Here is a 17,537-nt window from a genome sequence, read left to right on the forward strand (position 1 = left end):
TTTGAGAGTTTTGGGTTGTTTTAGGAAAAATTAATCGTGAAACAAAATAAGATGTGGAATTTTTGTTTTTTTCTTTTGGGGGGTGAAGCAGTCTGATTTCTGAGGTAAAGCACAAAACCTGAAAATTGGAAGGTTTACACACAGTTTCCCTGACTTCATTTAGATGTTATTGCCTTTAATCTGTTGAGGGTACTGTACTTTCTGAGCTTTTGATGAACAAAAATGTTTATTATTTGAGTTTAAACTCAAATAATATATTTTGCTGAACAGCAGATTTCATTAGTTACACCTCGCTAGTACCCGCTTGGCTTGGTTTTCCGAGCGGCCTTAATTCTCTGTGGCACCGATTCAACAAGCTGCTGGAAACATTCCTCAGAGTTTGTTTGATATTGACATGATGGCATCACATCATCACACACAATTTACTGCAGATGTCAGCTGACCCGTGGTGCAAATCGGTTCCCAAAAAGTGCTCTACTGGACTGAGATCTTGTGACTTCGGAGCCCATTTGAGTACACTGAACTCCCTGTCACAGTCTAAAAACACTTTTAAATGATTTGAGCTTCATGACACAGTGAGTCAACCTTCTGGAAGCAGTCATCAGAAGGTGTGTTTTCACTCTGAAATAAGTGATCAGACTGTGGGTTTAAATGATGGCCAACTGATACCAGCTGATACTGAGGGCCCCTTCTGCTTCAAAGTTCAACACATTGAACATTCAGACGTGCTCTTCTGCATACCTTAGTTGTAACGTGGTTGTTTGAGTTACTGTTGCCTTCCTATCAGCTGGAAGCACTCCAGCTATTGTCCTCTGACATTAATGAGACATTTTCACCCACAGAACTGCTGCTCACTGAAATATTTTCACTTTTTCTGTAAAACCCTCTGCAAATCCGGTTGTGCTTATAACTGGTAAATTGGTGCCATAAAGTAATTGTGCAGCTGGTGGTGATCCAAAAGACTAATGCACTGGGGTTACACAGTAAAAGTAACCTCCCAGGCCTTACAGGTAATGCTGCAGGAGTGTATAAAGCATGGTGGTAAAAGCAGAGCAGAGTTGGGGCTTAAATGCTTCACTAAGAAGCTTACCATTCCCTCTCTGTCCTTCACTGACAATCCTCTTCACTAGAAAACATCCACTTAGATCTCCAGAGACAAGCACCTGCTCTACAGAGGGGAAAAAAGTATTTTGTAAGGTAAGATTTATTGTTATTTGTTGATATGGCAGCTATCTGTGTGGACTGACTGGAAGCTGGTGTTTTAGATGTTTGACTCTGCAGTTTAGATAAAATCATCAAAGACCGTGTTGGGTATTTAAATGTATCCAAATGATTAAGACACTTGATACAAAAGATCATATGAGGACAACTTAAACAGAAAGTTGATATGTGATGTAATCACATATCAACATATCAACACATATCAAAAGGACAGTAAGAAGTTCAAATGAAAACTAACTTTTTTGAGTTTGTGTGCAAACTTCTCAATGCAATCTACCAATATGACACTATGCTGTTCTATATATACATTATTTACACATTATATGAGTTATACTGTCATGGAAAGCCAATGACATGAAATGATAATTCATTATAAATGAGGGAAACTGTTTGTGTTTCAGTTTAAATGTATATAATTGTGTAGGGAAGCGATAAAATGTTGATCCATATTTTGGATGACCATATTTAGTTCAAATTTGGAATTCCTTTATCATGCACTGCTGTGAACTCGGTGTTGCTGGATGTGTGTGGTTCCCAGAATAGCTTCTCTCCTCAGAGGAGGATCAGTCTGGAGTAGATTACCAGCTGCTTATCTTCTGTACAGCTCCACACACACAAACGCAAAACAAGACAAGTGGTCAGAGCTGAGAAAAGAAACCAGAAGAGCCACAAAGAAAACCCTCCAACATGTAATCCTGATGATTAAAGTCATCTTTATGTGTGTGTCTTGTGGGTTTCTGCAGGTGTGCTGGTGATCCTCTGCAGCCATGTGTGACCAGACTTTCGTAGCGGCCACTTTTGGCCCCTGCGACAGCTGCAGTAAACCGAGTCCTCTGATGAACATCTACATTAAGAACGAGGCCACCAACTACTGCTCCCTCTGTGTGGAAATGGTAATGTTCTCCTTTCATTTTCATTGCTACACCTCCCCTCAAAAATCAAACAAAAGGCAGCATTATGCTAATGAATACCATTGTGAATGATTGTAATGAGTGTGTACTGCTGTTTACCTGAAATACAACAGAGCATGCACCACTTATGATTGTTGTGGCAGTCTCGAATTATTCATTACCATTATATAAAAACAGCCCGAATCCATGTTCATAACATAATCATTCATTATTGGCTCATGCAATGCATACCAATTAACAAGATGTAGCCTAATTTAAAAGCTGATACTGCATTTATGTAAGTAATCTTATGATTGTGCAACAAATTTATACCTAAGCAGTCAACATTTTCTAACAGAAGGTTGTTGTTTTTAGAGAAAAGGTCTTCGCCCTTCAGGGCCGGCAAATAGCCTTTAAGCTAATCAACCATGTCTACTAAATTTATTAAGTTGAACATAAGCATAGATGTCATGTGTAGCCCTTGTGAAAAAAAAGTCCTCTGTCCCTGATTTAAAAGCTTTATACTTGAGCAGCTACCACCTAACAACATTCACATGATGTCTGTTTCTGCAATACTGGCAAAAAATGCCCGGAGTATTCCTAACTCACCAATCGAGGGATAATATGGACAGCTTGGTATGCTCAACAGTGCTGCAGGATGTTTTTGTCACTAATGCTCGTTGCCTCCAGCATCACTAACATGAATGCTACAACCTTGCATATCTGAAGGCAGATATTCTGCTACTCCCCTTTAAATATAAAAAAATGTGTGAGTCAAGTATTATCTGCATTTAGGGAACACATAAATATTGTTTAGCTCTGTTTGAGCTTGGTAGCTTGCTCCATTTTATTAATTTAGTTGCCTCATTCTGCAGATGAACTGGAGATTTTTTTTTGTTAAATATCGAAACAGTTTTATTACTTTGAAATTATTCACTTTACAGAGCTAAATGCCAGTGTTCGTAGTTTTGACAGGTGGAAACCAGGTTAGCTCACCTGTCCAAGTTACTGTACTTCCATGCTGGAAAGAAATGCTACTATTCTAATATGTATTTTAATTTTATCACAATATTAAAGCTGTAGTAGCAGATGGGTGTAAACAAATTATTTGCACTTGTCTGTAAAACAATTTCCTTGCTGTTTTTTTAAAAATATATATTTCTTCCTGTGGCTTAGTGTTAGGGTTAGTGGTAAAATCAGGACGTGCTTCTACATGTGAGGTACATCTTTAGTTTGAAGACACTCACACTTTGTGCAGCATCTGTTTAACTAATGACCCATCGCTCATCAGCACCTTTTGACACACACACACACACACACACACACACACACACACACACACACACACACACACACACACACACACACACGAAGTGGCTCTCAGCTCACTTGACACCAGTGTCCCCTGTGATCATCTCCAAACAAGGACAGAAATACACTTCCTAACATGTACTTTACATAATATTAACATATCTGCTTCAATTAAACAAACAATAGATCTGTAACAAAGGATCAAACTGCCTACTTTGATTCTATTCAGGTTTGATGTAATGATTATATTAAATAACATTTGAATGGCCAGTGTGGGAAAAATTGTCAATTTTATTTGATATTCACTTGCAGAAAAGGACACACAAACATGTTAATCACTATCAACATGGCACAGTATTGAAACTGCAGCATGTTTAGACATGCTGTATCATCACCTGCTAGGTAATTCATCAAGCTTTATGTGTGCTGCTGCTGTTGTTACAAGAATGTATAGGTGCTATCGCTATGGGTTTAAAGTAAACTTAGTTTAATAAATAAAAACAATGATTAAATTCATTTAAGTTGTAGTGCACAATCATCACCACCACTCATTAAATTCTACTAAAAAAGCTATTAACAGAATGTGAAGAAACAGCTGCTCTGAGCTTAAGTCATAGAAATCTCTTTATTGTGCTGAAGAGACATCAGGCAAAGTTAAACAAGGGCTGGGCTATACTTTCATGTAATACCATTTATTACCTAAAGATGGCGCAGGAAACAAACTGACCAGTAATAATTTTACCCATTTAACCTTTTATTTAAAAGCAGCCTGAAAGATGATGTCTCCAGAGAGAATATGATAAACAAACTAAAAGAAATATAAAACTTTTTTTAGCATCAGTAAGAGCGAAGCGAACCACTGAGCCATGTGTCAGGGTGCAGGGCGGCAATATGGTAAAGGGTTACCTAGGCAACCAGAGCCTGGAATCTCCAGTAGTGGCAAAGTGATGCAAGAAGAGCGACTCACTTCCAGCACTGGCGCTGAGAAGTGTAGAAGAAAAATAAGAGCTGTAACTGTTTTACTCTGTTCTTTGTTTTACTGTGAAAGCTTTGTTTGTCTGCACACAGGTTAACGTAAATGGGAGTGTATAAGCAGTGACCCTTTGCATGTGCCTCAAGGCGAGCAGAGCAGCTCTGGTTTATGCATCTTGCATCTGTGTTTAGGTCAATCTGGCTTCACTCTGTTAGACTCCAGCCAGCATGCATGCGTGAGAATCAAGCTTTAAATATTGAATCACTTCTTTGTTCGTGGCCACTCGTTTGCAGACTGTCTTACCTTCTGTGATGAGTTGGTCCCTCTGCAGACATTTCAGTAAATAATATATAAAGACATATAGAGGCTCACAATTTTATTTCTTTCAATTTTCCACCACAAAAAATAACAAATAAAAAAGTATAACAACATTTTCTAAGATTGTGGTGGTTTTTAATTTTATTTTTTTATAAGCAGGCGCTTGGATAGATTTACAATAGCAGTTTATATAGTCAGAATTATGTATAATATACTTCGTATTTTTTAGATATTTCAATGTGAATTTAGACAGTCCTTCAATCGGACTGTCTAAATTAACTTTAATTAACATGTTCCAGAAAAAAACTGATGAAAAACTAAAAACTCAAAATAGGATTTAGACCTACCTTTTTCAGAATTGTCCCACAAACTTAAACTGAAGATTGAGTGTCAGCTTTCTCATATATAATGCCTCATCATTATTTAAACATCTTAATATTTTCTCATATAAATTTTCTTGCATAAATTTTTATGTTAAATAACAACGCGTTTTGAAAGCAGCTGTCATGCCATAACTGGAATATGGGAATAAGACAAAAGGTGGAGACTGAGGAGCTCCCGGTGAACAGCGGTGCAGGGAGCAGAGAGGGGGAGGAGGCTGAGCAGAGCAGCGGAGTGCAGCACGCGCAACAGCATCACAGTCGCGCTCGAGGACTATTTAAACAAACCTCTAACCGCCAACCACCCGCTTCTCCCAATTCTCCCTTGTTTCCCGCTCCCTTCCTCCCTCTGCTCTCCTCTTTTCTCTGCTCTCGAAGATGGCTTGTCAGGGGCTCCAAAAAGGGGAAACCCTGGAGTCACTGAAGAGGGAGAGCGAGACTCTGAAGAAGAAGCTGGAGGAGGAGCGAAACAAGCTGAACGACGTGGAGTGTAAGTGATGAATTAAACAAACAGCAAAACGAGCTTCAAGCACTCTGCTTCTCGTTTTCTAATGAAACATTTTCTTATCTGCTTAAAATATGCAGCTGCCAGCTGTTGGACTTGTCTCTGAAATTTTACATGGGGTGGAAAAGGAGAGGTTTTGTGCAGGGGCGTTTCCAGGATTTGTTATTTTAATTGAGGGGCAAAGGATGGGAACCTTAAAAAAAGAGGGGGGGGGCACTAGATATTTGATCATGAATAAGTCTGGTATAGAAAACACTGGAAATATATGGCTGTTAGTTAAAAGTGCTGGGGAATGAAAAACTTTATTTAACAGATCAGAATTATTAATGTTTTTTTTTTTTTCACTTGAATGTTACAACTGCCTTTATATATAATAATCATAATAATTTAGGGCTACAGTCTATGAAGCTGACATGCAGAGGCAACAGTGCGCCTGCAAGGACAAACTCTTTAGCGTTATGCCCACTAATGCTGTAATTTACTGGCAGAGCTAGCAATGATCTAATAACAAGCATATTTGAACTACAAAAACATTACATGACAGCAGTTTTGAAAGCCAAGTTTACTAAATATCTATCTGATAAAAGCATCGCCTATCGACAGTGATGTTCACCGGCAGAGTGAGAGCATCAGATCATTGATATTTAATAACAGGGTAATGTGCATTTAAGTGAAATGTACAACAACAGAGCATTAGCAGTTGAGAAATATAAAAAATATCTTTATCTTTTTTTAGATAAAGATTATTTTGATTATGAAATTGTTAGAAAAAACAGCAAAATGCACAGATTTCTACATTCATAAAAACCACTTGTTTTACTTATGTTTTCACTTCCTTTTCACTGGTAAATTGTGCATGCGTGTGTGTGTGTGTGTGTGTGTGTGTGTGTGTGCGTGCGTGTGTGTGTGTGTGTGTGTGTGTTTTACACCTCAGTGCACCAGGTGGCAGAGAAGGTTGAGGTGTTGAGTGCTTTCTCCATAAAGACCAGACGTGTACTGAAGGGTCACGGGAACAAGGTGCTGTGTATGGACTGGTGCAAAGACAAGCGACGCATGGTCAGCTCATCACAGGTATGCACCTGCTCACACACACACACACATACATCCATACACAAGATGTAGTATCTAAAGATAAATATTGTGTTGTTTCTATGACACAACAGTGTGTCTGTTATTCTGTGTTGTCCTATTTGTTTTTGTGCGTTTATTTTTCCATTAAAAGACTTCATTTCTCTACCCTAGGACGGAAAAGTGATCGTCTGGGATGCATTCACTCTTAATAAGGTGTGTAAACCTTTATGTGGCGTTTTTGTATGTGTAAGAATTCCTTGAACTTTTAGTGTATTTTTTATTATTCTTGCAAAATTACAAAAAAAACTATGAATTTCATGTCTATGAAATTTGGGAACTTGGAAACATCATGTGCTTTTCCTCTCCTTGCAAATTTCTGGAAAGGAAAAGAGGAACATTTTACGTCAGGGGCTTGCAAAATATGACAATCTGCTGCTGTGAATCTTTCACGCTTCAGTCCAAATTGTGTCATCTCAAGTTGCAGCAAAAATTACATTATAGGAATCTTGTCCCAAGTTTAAAAATAACAAGTTTAATTTTTTGAGTAAATATAACACATAATGCATACTGTTACAGCACCATTAATGCTCTTGCATTAATGCTAATGCTCATGTTTTCAGACTACCTTAATAATTTCCCTCAACATAAAAAAAAGATCAGAATCAGTCTCCGTCTGTTATGTAAGTCTGAGTGATTTTTCTCTTCCTCTGAATGCTCAGATGCATGTTCCATCACCATATGTGCTGGTGTTGAGGGTGTGAGTGGGCCATCCTATATCCTCAAAGAGAGAGAAAGAGGACTTGACACGACTATATGGAAATATGAATTTAAATATTATCTATCCATCTGTCCCCCGTAATCACTCAGTGTATGTGTCCGGCCTTAAATGATAGCCAGGATTCAGCTTTTCTAGCCGTTATGCCTCGTGACGAGGAGGCATAAGTACACTGAATTTAATCCTCATTAATACACACCACATCCAGATTAAACCACAGCTGTGCACAAGCTGCCTTGCTTGATTTTATGTTAAAAAAGAAGATATGTGTTTTTTTTAACCATAATAACCATTTTTTTTCTTTGCGTATGTGTGTTTATGACGTTCTCTGTTGCCCACAGGAGCATGGAGTTCCCCTGCCGTGCACGTGGGTGCTGGCGTGTGCTTATGCCCCCTCGGGCTGTGCTATAGCATGCGGGTAGGTGGAAAGATCTTTGTGTTTAATCATGAATGGTTATCGGTGACTACTTTGTCGCTGTAACTGGGGTGAAACTTATTACTGAACATTTGCTTTCTCCCAAAGTGGGCTGGATAACAAGTGCTCTGTGATCCCGTTGTCTCTGGACAAAAATGAGAACTTGGCTGCGAAGAAGAAGTCGGTTGCTATGCACACCAACTATGTGTCAGGCTGCTCCTTCACCAACTCTGACATGCAGGTGAGCGGCGCATCAGCTGGTGGAGCTTTTAGGGGATGTGGTCCTCCAGGCCCAATCCAGGCTTCTCAAATAGCCAGTAGAAGTACATGGTAGCATATTCAATGCAGCCAACGAGTGCAACAAGGATTTTTCTTTACTTTGAGCCATGATAGCGAGAAAAGCTTTTGTAGCACTGCTAAATATAAAGAAAAAAACATGGCATAATTACCCGATCAAGCTGCTCATCGTATGAATGTTTCCCTTCCACCTCCATCCCTCCTTCATTACATCTAATCAGTCTTGTTTTTTCAAGGAATAGTGACAGTTATCTTCTTCATTTTTCTTTTAAATACTGGCTTCCATATGTTGAAAGTTAGGGGTCTTTTCTGCGTTTACCCCAGCAGGAAATACAGGTAGGGAGAGGAAGAGAATCAAAAAGGGAACATGAAGGAGACGACCTGAAATATTTGGCATTAATAATTTACTTCACTTTGGCCCTCGGTGAGGCACAGGAACACAGTGGGAGTGGAGGTAAAATGAGGGCAGGAGAGGAGAAAGGAGATGGGTGGCAGGGATGAGGAGGGGCCGGAAAGAGACGAGGGGGGGGGGGGGTATGATCCTCTCTCATGGGTGTATTAATAGACACTGAGTGGCTTTTATCTAAAGAAGAGTGGAGCACGGTGACTTGAGGGCAGAACATTTAACACAAAAATACACACATGCATGTCGTCTTCCTGTCTGTCGTCTTTTTTCTCCCTTCAACACACTGTCACGCATGCCAGTCTTTATATTTTTTAAGTTCCCGTATATTTTACTGCAGCAGTGTGTAGGAGACTCAATTGAGCAGCTTTAAAATCCCTTAAAGTCTAGATTACATGCTTTGATCGTGTAGTATTTGTGTATATCCGTGTGTTAGCTCAGGTTTTCAGCTGGTGCTGTTGTGTGGTTTCACTGAGTAATAACGAACCAACCATGGAAGTTTTAAGGTCAGGCTGGTGGTGCGTAAAGTGATGCAAAGGCTCTCCGTCAGATCGCTGAGATTTCCATCTGTGTGTGGGAGTAATTGTGGCTTACTGATAATTATATTCGTGTTGAAACTGGAGTTACCGCTTGGTGCAGGCAGGATGTGTGGTGTTTTTTGTGCCTGGGGTCATCCAGCAGGAGCTCTCTAATCCACCAGCCGGCAGGGACCTCAGATGTCTGCATGTGTCTCTAAGTGCCCGTAATCTGTTTTCATTAGAGGATTTGTTGACATTTTGTCTGCTTCTTTGTATTCAGATACATAGTAAGAGTTTTTGTAACAGAGAGGATGTACTCTTCTTCCCCACATTGCCTGTTTGTATCATATGCAACTCACTTCATGTATTCTGATGACGGTTTCTCGATATTTTGTTTTGTTTTTAATTTTATTTCATTCATGTATTTATTTTTTTTATTATTAATGTCCTTTTAATGTTTATGTAAAGCCCTTTGATTTGTCTTGTGCATGAACTGTGCTATAGAAAAAAAAATCCTGCCTTGACTAATAAATAGGTAAAGGTTCCTCTTTAGGTCAGATTTCCTTGCAAATTAACTGACAACCCCTCAGAGCAATCCATCTATAAAAGCAGAATAAAACAAGCCGAACACTTAATTTAAAAAAAAAAAAGTACTTTATTTGACCATAATTGCGTAATGATTAGGAGCACACTATCTAGTGTATTATCTGTTTCATTTCTACGTAATTGAACTGAGAAATGAAACCAAGCAGCTAAAAATACTTTTAAAGAAGGAGGAAAAAAACCCAGCAAAGATAAAACCACTAATCATATGTCTGTGTGGGTGTTTAGGGTAAAGAAACCTTCACTTCTCTGAATTAATCAAGTGCTAGAGTTAACAGTCATGTGAAAATGGACACCTCATGATTCAGTAGTTTTTAGAACCACATTTTGCAGCAAAAAAAAATCAAAAATAATCAAGGTGCTGCAAGGACAGCTCCTTGATTATTTTATTTTTCAGCCATTCTGCTGTAGATTCGCTGGTGTGCTTGGGATCATTGTTCTGTTGTGTATCCCAGTTTCAACCAAAAAATAGACTTTCCAAACTATTTTAATATTTCTAAGCTTCCTTTTTGTTTAGTTTCTATGGTCTGGGTTTCACTGGCTTCAAGGTTCTCGATTGGGCAAAGATATTTAAAAACATTTCCCTAAAAAACATTTCTAACCTCAATCAGATATTGGAACGTGCCTTTGTGACGTTTCATGCCATGATTACTTCAATCTGCTTCTCCGAGTTTTTACAGCAACTCCCCACTGCTGTGGAAAGGACTGTATTTATTTCTGACTGCTAACATTTAGTTATATTTCAGTGTTTTACAATATTACACATCAACAATTAAAGCTTTGTGTATAGTTAGAACAGGATGGAAAAAACACACTGACGATGGTGTCATATTTTGGTGTTAAAATTATACTAGCATGTAAAAATACACAATTGTACTACACAATTCACTGAAATATACCTTTGGGTTAAAAAAAATTGTTTTGTAAAATGGCAATTGTCTAAATTATTTAGTTTCTGCAGTTTGTGCTTTTAGTTGAAGTTTCCATAAAATATGATTGGGTCATAAATGATGCTTATCGTTTTAGCTGCTAAAGTAGTTGGGTTGCTTAAGGGTTAAACAAACAGACATGAGTGATAAAAAGTGTTGTATATATAAAGAAGATGCATGGCCTTGCTCTTATATTCATGTATCTCTGTACATTTGTGTCTGCTAGCTCCTGACCTCCAGTGGCGATGGCACATGTGCATTGTGGGATGTGGAGAGCGGGCAGCTGCTGCAGAGTTTCCACGGTCACACAGCTGATGTCCTGTCCCTGGACCTCGCCCCATCTGAGACTGGAAACACTTTTGTCTCTGGGGTGAGAGCGAAAGAGAGAGAGAGAGAAATATTCTGTGGATTGGTTTGAGATTCATGTGGTCTTCTTCAGGGGAAACCCTGTAATTCACTTCTTTGTGTTTAGTTTTCATTGAACTATGATGAAGAAACTGGGATTTTACTGGAGAACAACAGTATTTTCTTTGTGCGCCTGTGTGTGTCTGTTTATCTGTATGTGTGTGTTTGTGTTGTCAGGGCTGTGATATGAAGGCCAATGTGTGGGACATGCGCTCTGGACAGAACATTCAATCTTTCGAGAGCCACGAGTCTGACATCAACTGCGTGAAGTGGGTCCTACTCTTTTAAAAAGCTTAAGTGAATCACAGTTTCTTGATTTTACAAATGAAAAATGGATAATTTCTTTGACAGACATTAAAAAGCTGTAGCCAAAGGGAGCAAATTGAATAAATCAAAATCCATGAAGAGCAAAACCACATATGTTCACACATTGAGTGAAGACAGCTGCTGCCTTTTGATGTTGAGAGAAAAACAATTCAACAAAAATAAATATAATAGTTTTAATTTATTTCTGAGACATTATTTTTACATTTTTGTATTTTCTTATAGATATTTTTTGAGTGTGTGAACAAAAGGAGAGTATTGAGAAACCAACACATTTTTCATTTAGAAGACTTGTTTGTGTTCTTGTGTTGGTCATACAGACTGAGCTCTGTGATGCAGATCATGCACCAAAATAATTTACTTACTTCAAAAGAAAAGCTTAAATTAAAAACAAAATCTGTCAATTTCCTCTTCAATGGAAAGTACATCATTACCGCATCATTTCTAAACCTGCTTTTGTCTACTTGTGCATAGGTACTACCCCAGTGGAGATGCATTTGCATCTGCCTCTGATGATGCGACGGTGAGTCCTGTCATGTAACCTGCTCATCTGTTTGTTTTGATGAGCTCATGTCACTCTGTGCCATCAGTGATACAATACGATACGATACCTAAATGACTGCCTCAGTCCTGCGTGGAGCAGTAATATTGAGTCACAGAGCTCCCTCTGATTTATTTTTGGAACATTATTAAGCTTTATTGTGAACTCTGTGATTCGCTTTTTCTTATCAAGGCATTTATAACAACATTAATAGTTTTATTTATTATAAAGGTGCTTTAAAAGCAACGCTACAGAATAGATACATTAAGAGTACAAAACAAGATAAAAATGAGTATAAGCTTAACCTTAAGGATGACATTAAGATAGAAGTAAAAAGAAGAAACATACCAAATGCAGAAAATCAATACAGAACTATCAATAAGAGACTAAAAGCAATGACAACAAAAGACATTGAGATGTTATTGCATTAAAATATTGTACTTTAGGTTGTTTTTAGTCACATTTTTTCAATCTCGACATCATGTAGTACTCAAGCCAGACACCCAAAGTTTTAAAAAGCACATTAGTTATTAATAGCTTTATTACCCTTAATAAGGTATTTTTAGGAAAAAAATGCGTAGGTCAGTTTTAAAGTGCATAGTTAACTGTTATTAAATACATTTTTAAAAATGTGGTAATATCATTAAAGTAACAAAAAAACATACAAATCCTGTAAGGTATTATGAGTGTTTGTGATCTTATTATCAGCACTTATTTAGACTTATTAAGATGTAAAATTGTTATTATCGATTAATTACTTTAGTATAAAGACTTATTGTCATCAGTAAAATTCTTTCTAAAACAAACTGGGACTCAAGCTGGGACTGGGATGAAATGATTCCTCCTTAAACCTGGAAAGCGTGAGAGACTTCATGTTTATGGAAGAAAGCAGGACTGCACTGATACTCTGACCTGTGGTTTAAAGCTTACACCTGGATAAAATTGTACAACTACATTAGGTTTTATATTAGCAGACAAGTGGCTGAGACGAAAGGAAAAAGCCATTGATGGGAGAAATTTTCCTTCAGTGCTTTCTGGCAGAAATACCTTAAAGCAGGAAGACTTTAAGACGTCAGGCGAGATAATAGAAAGTGCAACGAGGTCACAATAAAGAGCAGATTGTCCCAGATTAATGGATCCATTTCCCTTGGGAGACTGGAGTTATTGTCTCTGAACAATAGTCGTTGTTGAGATTGTTTTTTTAAACTTAGCTGACTCATTTTCCAATTTCGAATTTCCTTTTTTTCATCTTTAAGTTGCATTTTGAGGGTTTTTTTTTTTTTTGAGACGAAGAAGGTCCTTTTACAAACATTAAACATGTGTTACATTTTTACTAACAGTTGTCCCATGTACATGTACAGAGATGTGTAGTCTGTGTCATGAAACATGTTTAGTTTTATGCTACCTCTCAGGTTGGATTTAGGTTAAGTGTTCATTATTTTTCCTGTCTCCCTGTAATTTGATTGGTCACATTAATTAGGGCGTGGCAGAAACAACGGCAACATCAGTTTAGCTCTAAAAGCAACCTCAGCCTCGTAGCTGTGATTTACTCTGATAATCTGCACTGTAGGCCATTTACTGGAATAACCACCGTGGTATGTTTTTACATACTGGTTGTTTCTATGTTTTCTGGTTTTCCAAAGTGCCGTTTCTATGACTTGAGAGCTGACCGTGAAGTGGCCGTCTACCAGAAGGACAGCATCATATTTGGCGCTTCCACCTGTGACTTCTCTCTGAGCGGTGAGGAGTCAGTCAAACACTCTTTAAATTGCTGTAACAAATGTGTTCAGTACGTTTTGGCTCAAGAAAGCTTGAGAACGCTTTGGTTCTCTGTTCTGTCTCAAATTTAGATTCAAAAGGAATTTCACCTTATAATTTGTGAGTGTCCGCTTCCCTGGTTTTCCCACTTCCTTTTCATCTATGTCTCCACCATATCTTTCTCTTTCTTCCACCCTCAGGCCGTCTGCTCTTCGCTGGTTATAATGACTACACTATCAATGTATGGGATGTTTTGAAGGGCACTCGTGCCACCATATTGTTTGGTCACGAGAACCGTGTTAGCAGAGTGAGAGTGTCACCTGATGGCACAGCGCTCTGTTCAGCTTCCTGGGATAGCACTTTACGGGTGAGCTGGAGTTTCTCAACAGGATCAAATTATATTTCCCGTTTTATAAAACTCTTGTTTTGGGTAAACAGTAGGCTTGTTTTGGAATTTACTGTGGCTTTTTAATTTAAAAATATACTTCATGTTCTGGTAGGGAATGAGTCATTTTATAAATTCACTAGCCACTTTATTAGGCACACCTTGCTAATACTGGATTGGACATTTGTTTGCTCTCAGAACTTCTTTAATTCTTTGTGAGATGATTTGAGGTTTGTAACATGGTGTGTTATCCTGCTAGAAGTAACCATAAAAAGATGGGTACACTGTAGTTATAAAGAGGTGGACATAGTCAGCAAGAAAACTCAGGTTAAGTTGTGGTGCTTAAATGATATTCAGTTGATAGCGAGGGACACAAAATGTGCCAAGAAAATATCCTAAACACTGTCACACCATCACCAGCAACCTGAACTGCTGAAACGAGTCAGGATGGATCTGTGGTTTCATGTTATTTACAGTGGGGCAAAAAAGTATTTAGTCAGCCACCGATTGTGCAAGTTCCCCCACCTAAAATGATGACAGAGGTCAGTAATTTGCACCAGAGGTACACTTCAACTGTGAGAGACAGAATGTGAAAAAAAAATCCATGAATTCACATGGTAGGATTTGTAAAGAATTTATTCGTAAATCAGGGTGGAAAATAAGTATTTGGTCACCTCAAACAAGGAAAATCTCTGGCTCTCACAGACCTGTAACGTCTTCTGTAAGAAGCTTTTCTGTCCCCCACTCGTTACCTGTATGAATGGCACCTGTTTGAACTCATCATCTGTATAAAAGACACCTGTCCACAGCCTCAAACAGTCAGACTCCAAACTCCGCCATGGCCATGGCCATGACCAAGACCAAAGAGCTTTCGAAGGACACCAGGAAAAGTATTGTAGACCTGCACCAGACTGGGAAGAGTGAATCTACAATAGGCAAGCAGCTTGGTGTGAAAAAATCAACTGTGGGAGCAATCATCAGAAAATGGAAGACATACAAGACCACTGATAATCTCCCTCGATCTGGGGCTCCACGCAAGATCTCATCCCGTGGGGTCAAAATGATCATGAGAACGGTGAGCAAAGATCCCAGAACCACACGGGGGGACCTGGTGAATGACCTGCAGAGAGCTGGGACCAAAGTAACAAAGGTCACCATCAGTAACACACTACAACGGCAGGGAATCAAATCCCGCAGTGCCAGACGTGTTCCGCTGCTGAAGCCAGTGCATGTCCAGGCCCGTCTGAAGTTTGCCAGAGAGCACATGGATGACACAGCAGAGGATTGGGAGAATGTCATGTGGTCAGATGAAACCAAAGTAGAACTTTTTGGTATAAACTCAACTCGTCATGTTTGGAGGAAGAAGAATACTGAGTTGCATCCCAAGAACACCATACCTACTGTGAAGCATGGGGGTGGAAACATCATGCTATGGGGCTGTTTTTCTGCCAAGGGGACAGGACGACTGATCCGTGTTAAGGACAGAATGAATGGGGCCATGTATCGTGAGATTTTGAGCCAAAACCTCCTTCCATCAGTGAGAACTTTGAAGATGAAACGAGGCTGGGTCTTCCAACATGACAATGATCCAAAACACACCGCCCGGGCAACAAAGGAGTGGCTCCGTAAGAAGCATTTGAAAGTCCTGGAGTGGCCTAGCCAGTCTCCAGACCTCAACCCCATAGAAAATCTGTGGCGGGAGTTGAAAGTCCGTGTTGCTCGGCGACAGCCCCAAAACATCACTGCTCTCGAGAAGATCTGCATGGAGGAATGGGCCAAAATACCAGCTACTGTGTGTGCAAACCTGGTAAAGACCTATAGTAAACGTTTGACCTCTGTTATTGCCAACAAAGGTTATGTTACAAAGTATTGAGTTGTATTTTTGTTATTGACCAAATACTTATTTTCCACCCTGATTTACGAATAAATTCTTTACAAATCCTACCATGTGGATTCATGGATTTTTTTTTCACATTCTGTCTCTCACAGTTGAAGTGTACCTCTGGTGCAAATTACTGACCTCTGTCATCATTTTAGGTGGGGGAACTTGCACAATCGGTGGCTGACTAAATACTTTTTTGCCCCACTGTATGCTAAATTCTGATCGCACCATCTAACAGAAATTAAGACTCATCAAACCAGGCAACATTTTTCCAAGTTTGGTCACCCTTTGTGAATTGTAGCCTCAGTTGCCGGTCCTTAGATGACAGGAGCATTCTCTGTGGTCCTCGGTAGCCCATCTGCTTCAAGGCTCATCATATTTCCACTCAAAGATACTCTTTTTCAAGTTATTATTTGAGTTAGTGTTAACTTCCTATCAGCTGGAAGTAGTCTGACCATTCTCCTCTGACTTATCAACAAGGGATTTTCACCCAGAAAACTGCTGATCACTGGATATTTTCTCTTCTGGACCTTTCTCAGTAAACAATTGATATGATTCTGTGGAAAGTCCCAATAAATCAGCAGTTTCTGAAATACTCGGACTTAAATCATCTTTCTTCCCCATTCCAGTGCTTGGTCAAAGCATGTCTACATGCCTAAATGTTGCTGCCAGGTGATTGGCCGATTAGATATATGTGTTAACGAGTAGTTGAATGGGTATCTAATAAAGTGGCTGGTTAATTTTTTTTTTTAATGTAGCTACTGACATAAAAATTTACGTTTTTAACTCTGCACTTCTGTCTCATGCAGGTTTGGGCCTAGAGTTTTTATCGTGGTAGTTTCCAACAAAGGTATCTACATTTGGTGGCCAATAATCCCAAAGCCCAGCCTGAAATATTAGCACTACTTCAGGTGTGTATTGAAGAAACCTTCAGTCAGCCAAGCCCTCAGACGTCTCTGAATGAAAATATTCAATAATATCTATAAAGTGGATATTTGTTTAAGCAGAAGTTGGTATTCCCAGTCTTTGTTATTGTTACCCTGATGACTGATGCTAAATAAATATGTTATTTTTTAACATAGTGTGAAATATGTATTCCTGTAAAGAGCCAAATAACCTTTAGAAATCATCTGCATGATCAAACTTGTGTGTCATACTGCAAACAATATTACCGATTGTCATGTAAATAATGCCCACTGTCACTTTTCTTAAGAAGCTGTAGTTGCACATGCTGTTAAATGTGTTGTGTATATTGTCTCTACTTTTTTGGTATTTTGCTGTAGCTGATGTCATGATTAAACACAAGAAAAGAAATTTGAATAGAACCTCAGTTTTCTTATTTCAAAATGCATATTTTATTGTGGGGAAAATACAAATTTTCATGTAGGCTACAGCCACTTCTACCCTGGCCCCTACTTGACACACAGGATACTATATATATCCTTTCAATGCACTCATGTCTAACTGCACTCTGAAGATGCAAATGCCAAAACATATAAGGTTGACCTGATATGGCTTAACAAAGCATACAGCAGCATGTAAAGACTTTTGTAAATCCCCTCATTTTAACTGATTGTGCCTCTCAAGCTGCATTCAACTTCAGCCTCCCGGCATTCAGGATGACCTAGATTCG

General features: G+C 38.8%; 1 protein-coding gene across 1 annotated transcript; it reads left to right on the forward strand.

Annotated features, from left to right (window-relative positions):
• Positions 1–82: 82 nt before the first annotated feature.
• gnb5b (guanine nucleotide binding protein (G protein), beta 5b) lies at positions 83–17,469 on the forward strand. Its single transcript, XM_040011549.1, has 13 exons — positions 83–1,197; positions 1,965–2,114; positions 5,472–5,583; positions 6,533–6,669; positions 6,841–6,882; positions 7,786–7,862; positions 7,968–8,100; positions 10,836–10,979; positions 11,192–11,283; positions 11,813–11,861; positions 13,523–13,619; positions 13,838–14,004; positions 16,714–17,469. The coding sequence occupies exons 2-13, from the start codon at positions 1,989–1,991 to the stop codon at positions 16,723–16,725; spliced, it is 1,188 nt and encodes a 395-aa protein (XP_039867483.1). The 5' UTR covers positions 83–1,197; positions 1,965–1,988; the 3' UTR covers positions 16,726–17,469.
• Positions 17,470–17,537: the final 68 nt, after the last annotated feature.

Source organism: Simochromis diagramma, unplaced genomic scaffold (assembly GCF_900408965.1).
Source record: "Simochromis diagramma unplaced genomic scaffold, fSimDia1.1 OVJJ01000603.1, whole genome shotgun sequence".
NCBI classification, from domain to species: domain Eukaryota; kingdom Metazoa; phylum Chordata; class Actinopteri; order Cichliformes; family Cichlidae; genus Simochromis; species Simochromis diagramma.

Excerpts from the sequence above, each read along its gene's own strand:
- gnb5b (XM_040011549.1), top strand. The coding sequence starts at position 1,989 with ATGTGTGACCAGACTTTCGTAGCGGCCACTTTTGGCCCCTGCGACAGC. Across the intron at positions 5,584-6,532 it reads CAAGCTGAACGACGTGGAGT|TGCACCAGGTGGCAGAGAAG; the intron begins GTAAGTGATGAA and ends TTTACACCTCAG. Across the intron at positions 11,284-11,812 it reads TCTGACATCAACTGCGTGAA|GTACTACCCCAGTGGAGATG; the intron begins GTGGGTCCTACT and ends ACTTGTGCATAG.